General features: G+C 40.8%; 1 protein-coding gene across 1 annotated transcript in view; it reads right to left on the bottom strand.

Annotated features, from left to right (window-relative positions):
* The window catches only part of cdh1 (cadherin 1, type 1, E-cadherin (epithelial)), a 63,647-nt gene extending 60,171 nt beyond the window's left edge, over nucleotides 1–3,476 (bottom strand). The window contains exon 1 of the mRNA XM_034184637.1: nucleotides 3,157–3,476. Coding sequence (XP_034040528.1) covers nucleotides 3,157–3,207 — 51 coding nt within the window. The 5' untranslated portion in view covers nucleotides 3,208–3,476. The remainder of the gene's footprint in view (nucleotides 1–3,156) is intronic.
* Nucleotides 3,477–14,502: the final 11,026 nt, after the last annotated feature.

Genomic DNA, 14,502 nt, shown 5'->3' with positions numbered 1-14,502 from the left:
GAGAATGACAGCCTCAACACTGCATTTAATCTATTATTAGACTCTATTGGCTTTGCTCAAAAAGTAAATGAGTCCACCCACCACTTTAATCATATCTTAGATCTTGTTCTGACTTATGGTATGGAAATAGAAGACTTAACAGTATTAATATATATATTAACAGTATATATATATATATATATATATATATATATATATATATATTCAAACAACCTGAAAGCCACCTAGAACTGACCAGCTAGAACTGAACCATGGATTCTTGGACGCTCGCATCGGTGTTTCTTCTCGCTGGTTTTATTTATTCCGTGGCTTACAGTCATTTTGACACCAGTGAGTCAAACTTTTCACTTTGTGTTCGTCCGTTTATCTGCAAAATCACTGTTAAACTGCATTTGATTTCAAAAGAATGAACCGAAAATCAGATCGCTGTTGCAGCCCTCATAATAACTTCAGCCACAGTTTATGGCCTAAATGTGGAGCTGCACAGAGAAAACCAAAGTAAAAAAGAAAAAATACAGAAGGGGAGGTTTGTGTTTAATGTGACTGAGTTATAGGCATATTCCACCAAGTAATGGAGAAATTGTGCACAGTGCAAGCTTTTCATTTTGCATCACTACTCTTAGCTTCATAGTGGAGTAGAGCAGAGAAGGATTTTCTTTCACCAAAAACAGATCAAATCCAGGCTTGCATCTCAGATTTACCTTCTGGCAATTTGTAGCTAAACTTTCAGGTCTTCCTTTTAAGAAAATCCTCCTCTATACCACTTCAAAGATGGATAACTGGTGATACAAAATGCAAAGCTTGCACTGTGCATAATTTCTCCAATCACAGCCACATAAGCCCATAACTTCTTCTGGGTTCTCTGGGTGTCTTGGTGGCTTTCCTCACTCTTCTACTTCTTGCACAGTCACTCAGTTTTTGAGAACTGTTTACTCCATGCAGATTTACAATATAGAGTGCCATATTGTTTGTATTTCTTCATAATTGATGTAAATAAAGTCCAAAACATATTCAGTGGCAGCTTTACCATCAGAGAGCCTCATCCACAACTACCACAAAAGACTGCAAGCTGTCACTGATGTTAAAGGGGGCAACACAGTATTAAAAACAGGGGTATGTAAACTTTTGATCAGGTTCATTTGGGTAGTTTCTGTTGTCATTATGATTTGAAAAGAGTAAACACTGTTGTTTGCCAATAAATGGTTTCACCCAACCACTAACCATGAGCGAAAAAAAAAAGTTTGTTATCATTCATATTCTCTGAAAAATGGCCAAAAAAACTAAAGTCCTGCCAGGGTATGTAAACTTTTAAGCTCAACTGTATGTAGCAAGATGAAGTTTGGACTGAAAAGACATTCCCGCTAGCTTGCCTAACGGGGAATTCCCCTTTGGCTGATCTGGTAGTGCGAGCAGTCTGGGGTTCGATCCCACCGCCGTCCTGGCCACAAAGGTCCTACGGTCACAATTGGCGTCACAAATAGGTTGTGGGTATCATAGAACATGCTTAAATGCCTCTGTGACTTTGGGATGAAGTCAAAAATGGTGAGGAGATACCATAGGACCGTAGGGAGAACTTTACCAGGTGAGCCAGGTTACCCCCCCCCCCCCCCCACACACACACACACTATATATATATATATATATATATATATATATATAGCTTGCTAATGATTCCACAACATTAGTATAAACTTTGATTAAGGAATGATCATTTTTAGAATTGAATATTTGTCCCAGTGAGATGTGAGTAAATAAGAATAGAAGGGAAGAAAGTGTCAATGTAATAAAAGAAAGAAAATAAATCAAATAGCTAATCATGGCAGGCATAGATTAGGGGGGATCAATCTTACATTATCCAAAGAACAAAAATAAGTAAATGAGAGAATCATCTCAGTTATTACTTGAAACTGTTGACCTTCTAATAAGCTGTCTATGTGCGGTCCGCATAAATTGGGAGTGGCAAGATGGCCGCCAGTTTGCTTCAGCGGATTATACGGAGTGTGTGGGCCAATGAGCTATCCCGTAATATATACAGATCAGTGGTGAAAGCAGGCTCAGTTCCACAGTTTATATGCTGTAAATCACCAGGTTTGGTTTTGTCTCTAGCTTGCTTCTGTCAGCCAGCTGACAGCTATCCTTGCTTGGAACAATGAGATTTACACACCAAGATGACCTGAAATGAACCACTGTACATTAAATTTATTTTATTGACGAGTCTAACCCTTTTCAAAAGTGATCAAATTACATGTATTTGTACCGAGCTCGGCGAAGTTTTCACCGACCAAAATCAGCCACCAGATGGCGCTGTGGGGTAATTTCCGTCCTTGAGAACGGACTAAAGTGCATCGGAGTGTGTGGTCTCTCGGTCCTCTGTTCTCTTTGGGCGCTGTGCCCTTTCTATGTCCGAACGATTTCTAAACTTGATGCCTCCTCTGCCTAATAACTTCGCAAAATAGCTGTCTTAAATTTGTTTAGGGTTACAGCAAGGACTCTGAACTGCATAAAAAGATTGGAAATTTTTAGAATATTTCTGTTTCCAGACGACGATTGTGCACACTTCCGGAAGTCCTGCGCAGTAACAAAACTCCAATTTGGTGTCAGTCCAATTTCACTTTTGAATAATGGGTAGAACATAAGCATTTTAAGTGCACCTTCTGGTTGCAAGTACATCTGTTGTAGATTGAAAGCACTAACAGAACAACCTGGGGTTATTTTGTCCATCAGTTACTTTAAATCTACTGTGAAAAGACATACCAATTCATTTAAAACTTAACTCATGATATAACTGATTGATCCAGGTGTTCTACGCAGCATTTATATTATTAAAGTCTGTTGACAACGTCAGCGCCGAAAAAGGGCGAGGCCTGAGCCGAAGAGACCTCAAAGTGCAGGAAAAGATGTGAACATTAGTGTTGGAGGTTCGACTCACTTCAACACCTGATTTACAACCAGACTCACACTTACTGCCACACAAACACAACAAACTCGACCTGTAGTAGTCAGCCAAAAAACAAACCGGTTTCATTCAAAGTTAAAATATATGAGTCATAAAAGCCAGCTGCCAAAATTACCATAACACAAAAAAAATAATAAAAAAAAAAAACACGTACACTAAAGTCATTTTTTTAGTTTGTCGAGTCACGCAAGAAAACTCACCTGAAAAACGACGATTAAAACGCCCAGCCCCGCCAACCGAGCGCTCCCCATCAGTCTGTAAATCCTTTAACACTCCTCGCAAAACAGAAGTCCGGAATAAAGCAAAAACACGGTGTTTTGTTTCTTTTTGTGTCCTTTTTGTTTCCTCGTGTCGTCCGTGGGAAGTATACTGAGCAAGCAGGCGCGAGGGCTGCGCCTCGAGCGGCAGGTAGAGGCAGACAGTGACGTCAGCTCACAGGTGCGCTGTTTCCGTGTTCTTCATATGACCATAAAAACGTGAACACGCCCGGAGACAGACATACTCAAAGTTTCGGTCCTTTATCCGCTGGCAGGTCAGCCACAGTCGGTTTCTCTCTCTCTCTCTCTCTCTCTCTCTCTCTCCCCAGGTGGAACTGAGTATCTTTTGTCAATTTAGTATTAGTTTAATTTATTTAGTTTAAAAAGTACAAAATACAAGCAATAGTGGATACACTTAGTTCCATTGGGTCTGAAAACAGAGAAAACAATACATCTATACACAGTGCCCTCAAAAAGCATTGGAACACTAATATTTCACACATTTTAATTTGTTTATGCAATTTCAAATACAAAAAAGAATAAAGAAAAAATCTAAAATTATCTTCCTTAAACCAAAACTGAAAAAAAAAATATATATATATATATTGCTATAAATGAATCCTCTTCAGCCCAGGCAAAATTCTAATCTTTTTTTTTTTTTTTACACATTTTACAAATTTCATGTCTTGACAGTAGCAAGGCTCCCATTTTGACTTAAATGGGAATTAATCTGTAATTCATGCAGATACAGTTTGTCCACAGTAGGTTCTGTGATGAATGATATGTGCACAACTTAATCATCTGTCTTATCAGACGGTTTCACCATGCAGCAAAGTACAGAAGAGTTGGGAGGGAGAGGATTAATTAAAAATGTAAAAGCCAAGATGATGGGTTGCATAAGTAATGGAACACTTTGGTAAATAACACCTGTAAATAATCAGTTTTATTGCCAGTTTTCTTCAGACAAGTCAGGGGATGGACACATGAACATTTCCAAGTCACTGAATATGTCTTTGACTTTATTTGCATCAATTATGAAGAAATACAAACAGTATGGCACTCTGTGGTAAAGCTGTATGGAGTAGACAGTTCTCAAAAACTGAGTGACTGTGCAAGAAGGAGACGAGTGAGGAAAGCCACCAAGACACCTAGACAACCCAGAAGACGTTATAGGCTTCTCTAGCTGTGACTGGAAAAATTGTGCATAGTGCATGTTTTGTATTTTGTATCCCTAGTTATACAGCTTCATGATGAAGGGGAGCAGAGAGGGATTTTCTTTCACCAAAACATCAAATCAAGGCAGATGTACTGTCTGGCAAAGTGTAGCTGAACCTTCAGGTCTTGTTTTTAAGAAAATCCTCCTCTATACCACTTCATCATGAAGAGGTATAACTGGTGATACAAAATGCAAAATATATGCACTATGCACAACTTTTTTTTTCTTAGCAATGTAATTATGGTTGGAATTGATTGATATATGAAGTGTTTGTACATTTTATGGTAAAATCATTAAATTTTGCACACACATTGCTTGATTTTTTTTTTTTTATATAAATGTGATTGTGGTTGGAATGGATTCAGTGTGTATGAAAAATAGAAAACACTTTTTTGTCTTTATGACATATTGCAGGCAGATTATGTATGTGTAAAATATTACTAGTTTTGTAGTTTATGGTAAAAGCACCACATTTTGCACAGACACAGTTTTATATTTATTCATTCATTTTCTATACCTGCTTCTTTCATTCAAGGGTCACAGGGGGGCATGGACCCTATCCCAGCAGTTATAGGGCAAGAGGCCGGGTACACCCTGGCCACGACACCAGTCTATCTCAGGGCCAAAAAAAAAAAAGACAGACAAACACAGTCACAATCAATTTAAATGATCCAATTCACTTAACCTCCATGTCTTTGGAAGTGGAAGGAAGTCAGAGCACCTGGAGGGAAACACTCAAAACAGTGAACATACAAACTCTACACACAAAGGACCAGGAGAGAAGTGATCCCAGGACCTTCTTGCTGTGAGGCAACAGTGCTAAGAATATGAATAAGATCAACTTTATTTATCCCAAAGGAAATTATTTTGCCAGAGTACCGAAACAGTGACAGTAAACAGTGAACAATGTTTTTTAAGACATTTGAACAAGATGTTCAACAATATTGCACATAATTCTGAGTAACTGAAAACTGTGAATAACTCTGTTCATTTTGTATTCATCCTGCAGAGGGGTGAGGAATTATACCGTCTGATTGTCACTGGTAGGAAAAACCTCCTGTGGCGTTCTGTGGTGCACCACGGTGGTCTCAGTCTGTGGGTGAAGGTGCTCTGATAGGACGTCAGTGTGGCATGCAGGGGGTGGGAGGTGCTGTCCCGGATGCTGAGCAGTTTCGTCAACATCCTCCTCTCTGACACCTCCACCACAGACTCTAGCTAAGGAGTTGACGAGGGCCAAGACACTGCATGTTTTCCTTGCAACCAGTCACCTCAACAGGTGGGTTGCTGATGAGCTTCTCCTGTGAACATAAAGACCTGATTGTCAATTAAATCACCCGGTGAGACACCTGATCATTAATGAAATCACCTGCTGAGGTGATTGGTAGCAAGGACAACCTGCAGTGTCTGGGCCCTTCATGGAACATGATTGCCCACCCCTGTTCTAGCTCAACCAAGCCACCGGGCCACCCATTATTTGATATGTAATACAAAAGTTTAGATTATCATGCCATGTAATTTTTCCCCTAAGGATAATAAATAGGGTGGCAGGGTGGCTTAGTGGTTAGCACTGATGCCTCACAGCAAGAAGGTTGTCGTATCACATCCTGCCCTTTCTGTGTGGAGTTTGCATGTTCTCCCAGTGCTAGTGTGGGTTCCCTTTGGGTGCTCTGGCTGGCTTCCTCCCACATCCAAAAGACATGCATGTTAGGTGAAACAGCAACTTTAAATTGTCCGTAGGCGTGCGTGCGGGTGTGAATGTATTTGTTTGTCTATATGTGGCCCTGAGACAGACTGGTGTCCTGTCCAGGGTGTACCCTACCTAATGCCCTACGATGGATGGATAATAAATAGCAAACTCCAAGATGGCTGCCTGCTATGCTGTTCTGGAATATTCATGCAAAATTTAATGCTTTTACCATAACACTCACAATCGTTTCACATATCTGCCCCACTATACCAGCAGGTGAGCCCAACATGTGCTGTTTATATCACTGCTAATGTCGTGGTGAAATCACATTTCCTTGTTGTTCTGATAATTCTCAGCCACATAAACAATTTATAAAGGTATATTCAACTGGTTTTAGCACCTCAAATGTGAAGATTTATTTTTATTACATCAACTGTGAGGCAATCATGGATATGATTGCCTCACTATGGATAACTATGATCCTTTTTGCAGCTTTGTGGCTGATCTGTCTGAAGGTGCTTCCGTTTTCCTACTTCTTCAATTTTTGTAAAGGGTAAGTTCTGTTTTTACAACCTGAGTCATACAATAATAATATTAGCCTAATAAGTTTATTCACTGCTTTACAGCAGTTATTAAATAAATAAAAACCACAGCACAAACAATACGTACATTACATAATCATAACAATAGACTAAAAATACTGCAAAATGTGTATCATGTGTATACATGTTTTTTTTTTTTTAGAGCAAGTCAAGGCTGATATGATGAAATGGAAATGAAAGATAAGGTGAAGCACAATTTAAAGCAAAAAAAAAAAACAGCAGCTAATGCCACGGAGCTTGCACTTCTTAAAAATATTAAAATATTTCTATACACACACACACACACACACACACTTATATTAATATGTACAATTTACCATTCACAAAGTGCACTGTCAGCCATATTACTATTGTTTTTGTTGATTGTGGATGCAACTATACATAATGTTCATGCATAACTGTGCCAATGTGACTACCTGAGGAGAATGAATATTTGGAGATCATTTTGATTTTCTGGCTCAAGATCACTGGTTCAAGTGCTGCTTTCAGATTGTAGGGCTATTCTCCGTGAGTTAAAGGAGGAAAAGGGTCCAGCTATAAAACACCAGGACCAGAGAGTTTGTATATTTGTTTGAGGTAGTGTCTGCATCGATTCATGGCTAAAAATGGGAGAGGAAATCAGGCATACATCATACATACGTACAGTACATACATAGATACATACATACATACATACATACATACATACATACATACACTCAACAAAAATATAAACGCAACACTTTTGGTTTTGCTCCCATTTTGTATGAGATGAACTCAAAGATCTAAAACGTTTTCCACATACACAATATCACCATTTCCCTCAAATATTGTTCACAAACCAGTCTAAATCTGTGATAGTGAGCACTTCTCCTTTGCTGAGATAATCCATCCCACCTCACAGGTGTGCCATACCAAGATGCTGATTAGACACCATGATTAGTGCACAGGTGTGCCTTAGACTGCCCTCAATAAAAGGCCACTCTGAAAGGTGCAGTTTTGTTTTATTGGGGGGATACCAGTCAGTATCTGGTGTGATAGTGAGCACTTCTCCTTTGCTGAGATAATCCATCACACCTCACAGGTGTGCCATACCAAGATGCTGATTAGACACCATGATTAGTGCACAGGTGTGCCTTAGACTGCCCACAATAAAAGGCCACTCTGAAAGGTGCAGTTTTATCACACAGCACAATGCCACAGATGTCACAAGATTTGAGGGAGCGTGCAATTGGCATGCTGACAGCAGGAATGTCAACCAGAGCTGTTGCTCGTGTATTGAATGTTCATTTCTCTACCATAAGCGGTCTCCAAAGGCGTTTCAGAGAATTTGGCAGTACATCCAACCAGCCTCACAACCGCAGACCACGTGTAACCACACCAGCCCAGGACCTCCACATCCAGCATGTTCACCTCCAAGATCATCTGAGACCAGCCACTCGGACAGCTGCTGAAACAATCGGTTTGCATAACCAAAGAATTTCTGCACAAACTGTCAGAAACCATCTCAGGGAAGCTCATCTGCATGCTCGTCGTCCTCATCGGGGTCTCGACCTGACTCCAGTTCGTCGTCGTAACCGACTTGAGTGGGCAAATGCTCACATTCGCTGGCGTTTGGCATGTTGGAGAGGTGTTCTCTTCATGGATGAATCCCGGTTCACACTGTTCAGGGCAGATGGCAGACAGCATGTGTGGCATCGTGTGGGTGAGCGGTTTTCTGATGTCAATGTTGTGGATCGAGTGGCCCATGGTGGCGGTGGGGTTATGGTATGGGCAGGCGTCTGTTATGGATGAAGAACACAGGTGCATTTTATTGATGGCATTTTGAATGCACAGAGATACCGTGACAAGATCCTGAGTTCCATTGTTGTGCCATACATCCAAGAACATCACCTCATGTTGCAGCAGGATAATGCACGGCCCCATGTTGCAAGGATCTGTACACAATTCTTGGAAGCTGAAAATGTCCCAGTTCTTGCATGGCCGGCATACTCACCAGACATGTCACCCATTGAGCATGTTTGGGATGCTCTGGACCGGCGTATACAACAGCGTGTACCAGTTCCTGCCAATATCCAGCAACTTTGCACAGCCATTGAAGAGGAGTGGACCAACATTCCACAGGCCACAATTGACAACCTGATCAACTCTATGCGAAGGAGATGTGTTGCACTGCATGAGGCAAATGGTGGTCACACCAGATACTGACTGGTATCCCCCCCAATAAAACAAAACTGCACCTTTCAGAGTGGCCTTTTATTGAGGGCAGTCTAAGGCACACCTGTGCACTAATCATGGTGTCTAATCAGCATCTTGGTATGGCACACCTGTGAGGTGGGATGGATTATCTCAGCAAAGGAGAAGTGCTCACTATCACAGATTTAGACTGGTTTGTGAACAGTATTTGAGGGAAATGGTGATATTGTGTATGTGGAAAAAGTTTTAGATCTTTGAGTTCATCTCATACAAAATGGGAGCAAAACCAAAAGTGTTGCGTTTATATTTTTGTTGAGTGTACATACATATACTGAGATATTTAAAAGAGGACCATGTGTATGCACAGCTTTCTAGCTGTAATGAAAATAATGCTGATGTACAGTTTGACCGTTGTGAGTACACACAGTTTTAGTCAGGATTCAGATTCATAAATGAGGACTCTGGAGTTGGCCCCAAGCAGTGGACTGTGGCTGCCCACAGCTCTGAGGATTGTGTGTCTAAATGTAATAGGAAAAAGTTAAATGAAGAGGACATATTTCATTATACTAACACTTCCAATAAAGACATTCTTATTCTTCTTCTTGTTTGGCAGAGGCTTACTAAATTAAATTTGTATCTAATCAAACCATCACATGGCAGAAACTCAACGCATTAAGGCAAATAAGTATTTGATCCACTGTCGATTTTGCAAGTTTTTCCACCTACAAAGGATGGAGAGGTCTGTAAGTTTTATCGTAGGTACACTTCAGCTGTGAGAGACAGAATCTAAAAAAAAAAAGAAAATCTGAAAATCACATTCTTTGTTTTTAAATAATTAATTTGTATTTTATTGCATGAAATAAGCATTTGATCACCTACCAACCAGCAGGAATTCTGGCTCTCACAGACCTGTTAGTTGCCCTCCTATTCAACACTCTTTACCTATATAAAAGACACCTGTCCACTCACTCAATCATACTCCAACCTATCCACAATGGCCAAGACCAAAGAGCTGCCTAAGGACACCAGGGACAAAATTGTAGACCTGCACAAGGCTGGGATGGACCATAGGACAACAGGCAAGCAGTTTGGTGAGAAGACAACAACTGTTGGTCCAATTAGTAAATGGAAGAAACACAAGATGACTGTCAGTCTTCCTTGGTCTGGGGCTCCATTCAAGATCTCACCTTGTGGGGTAAGGATGATTCTGAGAAAGCCCAGAACTACACGGGAGAACCTGGTCAATGACCTGAAGAGAGCTGGGACCACAGTCGCAAAGATTACGTTTGTAGCACACTACACTATCACAGTTTAAAATCCTGCAGGGCACGCAAGGTCCCCCTGCTCACTCCAGCACATGTCCAGGCCCGTTTGAAGTTTGCCGGTGCCCTTCTGGATGATCCAGAGGAGGCATGGGAGAGGGACATGTGGTTAGATGAGACCAAAATAGAGCTTTTTGGTATCAACTCCACTCGCCATGTTTGGAGGATGAGAACAACCCCAAGAACACCGTCCCAACCATGGGGGTGGAAACATCACTTTTGGAAGTGCTTTTCTGCAAAGGGGACAGGACGACTGCACCGTATTGAAGAGAGGATGGATGGGGTTATGTATTGGAAGATTTTGGCAAACAACCTCCTTCTCTTAGTAAGAGCATTGAAGATGGGTCATGGCTGGTTCTTCCAGTATGACAATGACCCAAAACACAGAGCCAGGACAACTAAGGAGGGGCTCCGTAAGAACAATTTCAAGGTCTTGGATTGGCCTAGCCAGTCTCCAGACCTGAACCTAATGGAAAATCTTTGGAGGAAGCTGAAACTCAAAACCTGAAAGCTCTGGAGAAGATCTGTATGGAGGAGTGGACCAAAATCCGTGCAGCAGTGTGCAAACTTGGCCAATAACTGCAGGAAACGTCTGACCTCTGTAATTGCAAAAAAAAAAAAAAAAAAAAAAAAAAAAAAAAAAAAAAAAAAAAAAAGGTTTCTGTACCAAATATTAAGGTTTATTTTTCTACTGTATCAAATACCTATTTCATGCAATAAAATGCATATTAATTATTTAAAAATCATACAATGTGATTTTCTAATTTTTATTTTTTATTTATTTATTTAATTTTTAGATTCTGTCTATCACAGGTTGAAAATTGACAGTGGATCAAATACTTATTTACCTCACTGTAAATGTGGTCTAGATGAGCCGCTAACATTCAAATCAAGTATCACAATAGACAAGATATGCACTTTAAGTGAGTTTGAATGTGTTACTGAGTTGTTGTGTGTGCCAAACAGGCTGCTTGAGTATTTCAGAAACTGTTGATCTTACTGGAATTAAGAATGTTCCAAATAAAGAAGCAACATCCAGTGAGTGGTGGTTCTCTGGGTAAAAATGCCTTGTTGATGGTAGAAGTCAGGAATGACTAAACTGGATTGAACTGGTGGAAAGTCATTATATCCAAGGTAGCAGATGAGCATCTCTGGCACAACACATTGATCCTTGAAGCAGATAAGCTACAGGAGCAGAAGACCACAATGGATGCCACTCCTCTCAGCCTCAGATGAGCCTGTACCCACTGCACCCTCAAGTTAATGTCAGTTCAGAACAGAACCCTGAGGCTACAGTGGGTACAGGCTCACCAAAGATAGATACTAGAAAATTGGACAAACATGGTCTGCTCTTGGTTTGCACTGAAGTCCTTCATCTGGTAACACTCGAATTAGACTGATTCAATGGTTTTCTCGTTTATTTCAGTAAAATATATGTGGACTTGGAAATAGCCTATGACCAGGTCCCCCTGAGGTGTCTTGTGAGGTGTGCTGTGGGTGTATGGGATACCAGGTCATTGCAATGCACAATACAATCTCTATATGACCAGTGTAGGAGCATTATATTATACCTGATTCTGGTGGGTGTTGAACTCAGCCAGGGCCGCTCATTGTCACCGGTCCTGTTTGTGGTTTTCATGGACAGCATTTCAAGTTGGATTGAGGAATAGGGGACCAATTTGGTGACCTCAGAATTGCATCTGTTTTCCTGTGGATGATATGGTTCTGTTGGCTTCATCAGACAGTGATCTCCAATGTGCACTGGCAGGTTTGAGGCAAGAGTGTGAAGCCACTGGGATGAGGATCAGTACCTCTAAATCTGACGCCCCAGCCCTCTGCCAGAAAAGGGGGTTTTGTCACCTCTGGGTCAGGGGACAATTTATGTATCTCAAGGTCTTGTTCATAAGTGGAGATAAGATGAAGCATGAGATTGATAGAGGGATCGGTGTTGTATCTAAGGCAGTATCGGACCTTCATGGTCAAGAAACAGCTAAGCCAGAAGGTGAGGCTCTCTATTTACCAGCTGATTTACACTCCTATCCTAAAGTAATGTCATGAGTTTTGGGTAGTGACCAAAAAAACAAGGTTACAGATACAAGCAGTGGAAATGAGGTTCCTTCATAGGGTATCTGGGCTTGCAGACTTGGAGTAGAGCTGGTGCTCTGTCAGATCGAGAGGAGCCAAACGAGGTGGTTTGGGCATGTGATGATGCCCCCTTTTCATCTCTTCAAGGAGGTCTGCCAGGCATGTTGAACTGGGAGGAGACCCAGGGGAAGACCCAGGATACATTAGGGGGATTACATCTAGCTGGCTTGGAAACATGTCAAAATCCCCCAAGAATACTTAGAGGACTTGATAGAGGACATGGAATTGTGGGATTAGCTGCTTAGTCTACTGCCACCGTGACCTAGACCCAGATAAGCAGTAGAGAATAAGTTAATGAATATACTGTATTAACATGTTTTTACTGTTATGTTGCTTGTTTTACAGTTATCTAGTTGCATATTGTCAAACCAGGATGTATTTATGAGGTAACAAGTTTTGAATGTCATCATTAAAAAGAATTTCTTAGAAGCTAGTTATTTATTCATTGGTTGCTTTTTTGTTTTATTAATTCAAGGTGTAGAGGCTGCAGAATGCTATACAACAGAAGTCGTAGGCTACTTTAGAAATATTATCCACATGCTTAACACACGGCTTCGGCTAGCCAAACTGCCAGAACACTCTAGATACAAGAAGGATGGCACATTTTTCTTTTAAAGAAAAAAGAAATGGCAAGTTATTCAAAAGCAAGTCTGTTTTGTTGTTGCTGTATGTGTCTGTACTGTGTTTTGAACATGAAACATCTCAGATATCATTTGCTAATGTAATGCAATATTTTCTTCACATGCTTCTTAAAGTCATTCTCCTTGGCGATAATCATAAATAATTAACAACTAAGAAAAGAGCACTTCCCTGTCAACTAATCAGTCATCTTTCTGTTCTGACACTCTTTTTCCACTGACTGTGTGGACATCAATGGACTAAAGAGGACTAAGGGGATATAAATGAATGAATGAATAATAAAAATGTCCATTGCACAATGACAAATGTTTCTAACAGTGAAATAAAAAATGCTGATATGAAATGTATGCATGATAGTTGTTGACACTCTTTGATGAATTTGCAGTAAATCATCACTTTTACAGCCAGTTTTCTTTAGAAAAGTCAGGGGATGATTACATGAACATTTCCAATTCACTGAATATGTCTTGGACCCGATTTCCATTAATCAATCAATCAGAAATACCAACAGTATGGTCCTATTTGGTCACTGTCATGGCAATGCCTCAGTGGCAAGGAATATTATCTCTTGATGCATTCCTGGATGGGATGGTTGACGTGGAGATGACTGAACAGACCCAGTCTTGATGCACACTGTTTTTGATGGGCCCTGCATGTGGTTGCTGCAGGAAGCTTCTGCTGGTCAGGATCTTGCTGTCTTTATTTGCTCTTTCTCCTTTTCTCTTCTGTGTTGTTTGTCAATTTTTTGAAGACTTCCACTCCTGTGTGGCTCATTGCTTGCCAGCTTGCTCGGTCCCTCACTTGTTCTTCCCAGGTCTTCCAGTTGATGGAACAGCTCTTGAGGTTGTGCTTCAGGAGGTCCTTGTAGTGTTTTTTTTCCTGCCCTCCTGTAGACTGTTTTCCTTTGCTCAGCTCAGAGTAAAAGATCTGCTTGGGAAGTCAGCTGCCATCCATCCTAACGATGTTCTACAATTGCCGTTGGAGAAAGGAAGCGCGTTATTTAAAGACCTCAGTGGGAATGTTGTCTTCCCCGTGTGCTTTGTTGTTTTTCATGCCTTTAAGGGAAACAAGAGTTTCTTCGAAAGTTGGGGTTCAGCTGAGTTCTTCAATCATATCTTGTCTTGGTAAATGGCTGAAGACTTCCTCCTCCTCAATATTGGGTTGGAGGAGGAGGGTTGACTCAGGCCATGATTGGTTCAAAGAATGCTTGTCCTTGGGTGGAGGGGCTGTAGAATATTTTGGTGGCATTGAAAAAGCCTGTCTGTCAGCAAAAGTTTGGATTCCAGCAGCCTTGTTTATCCACCACTGATTTTTCAATTTGCGAGTTTCATTTTGTAGAGTTGCTTTGCTTTGCTGGAGTCAAGACTTTTTGTCTTGTGAAGTCAGATCTTTTTGGAGTTTGAAGAAAGCATTTTGCTTTTTGTCAGAGTCATTGGAGGACTTGATTATTCTCCTCAAACCAGTCCTGGTGCTTCCACTTTTGGTGTCCTTGGCAGGCTGTTG

Source organism: Thalassophryne amazonica, chromosome 13, assembly GCF_902500255.1.
Source record: "Thalassophryne amazonica chromosome 13, fThaAma1.1, whole genome shotgun sequence".
NCBI lineage: Eukaryota > Metazoa > Chordata > Actinopteri > Batrachoidiformes > Batrachoididae > Thalassophryne > Thalassophryne amazonica.
Note: the sequence above shows the minus strand (reverse complement) of the source record. Positions and strands in the feature narration are given on the sequence as shown.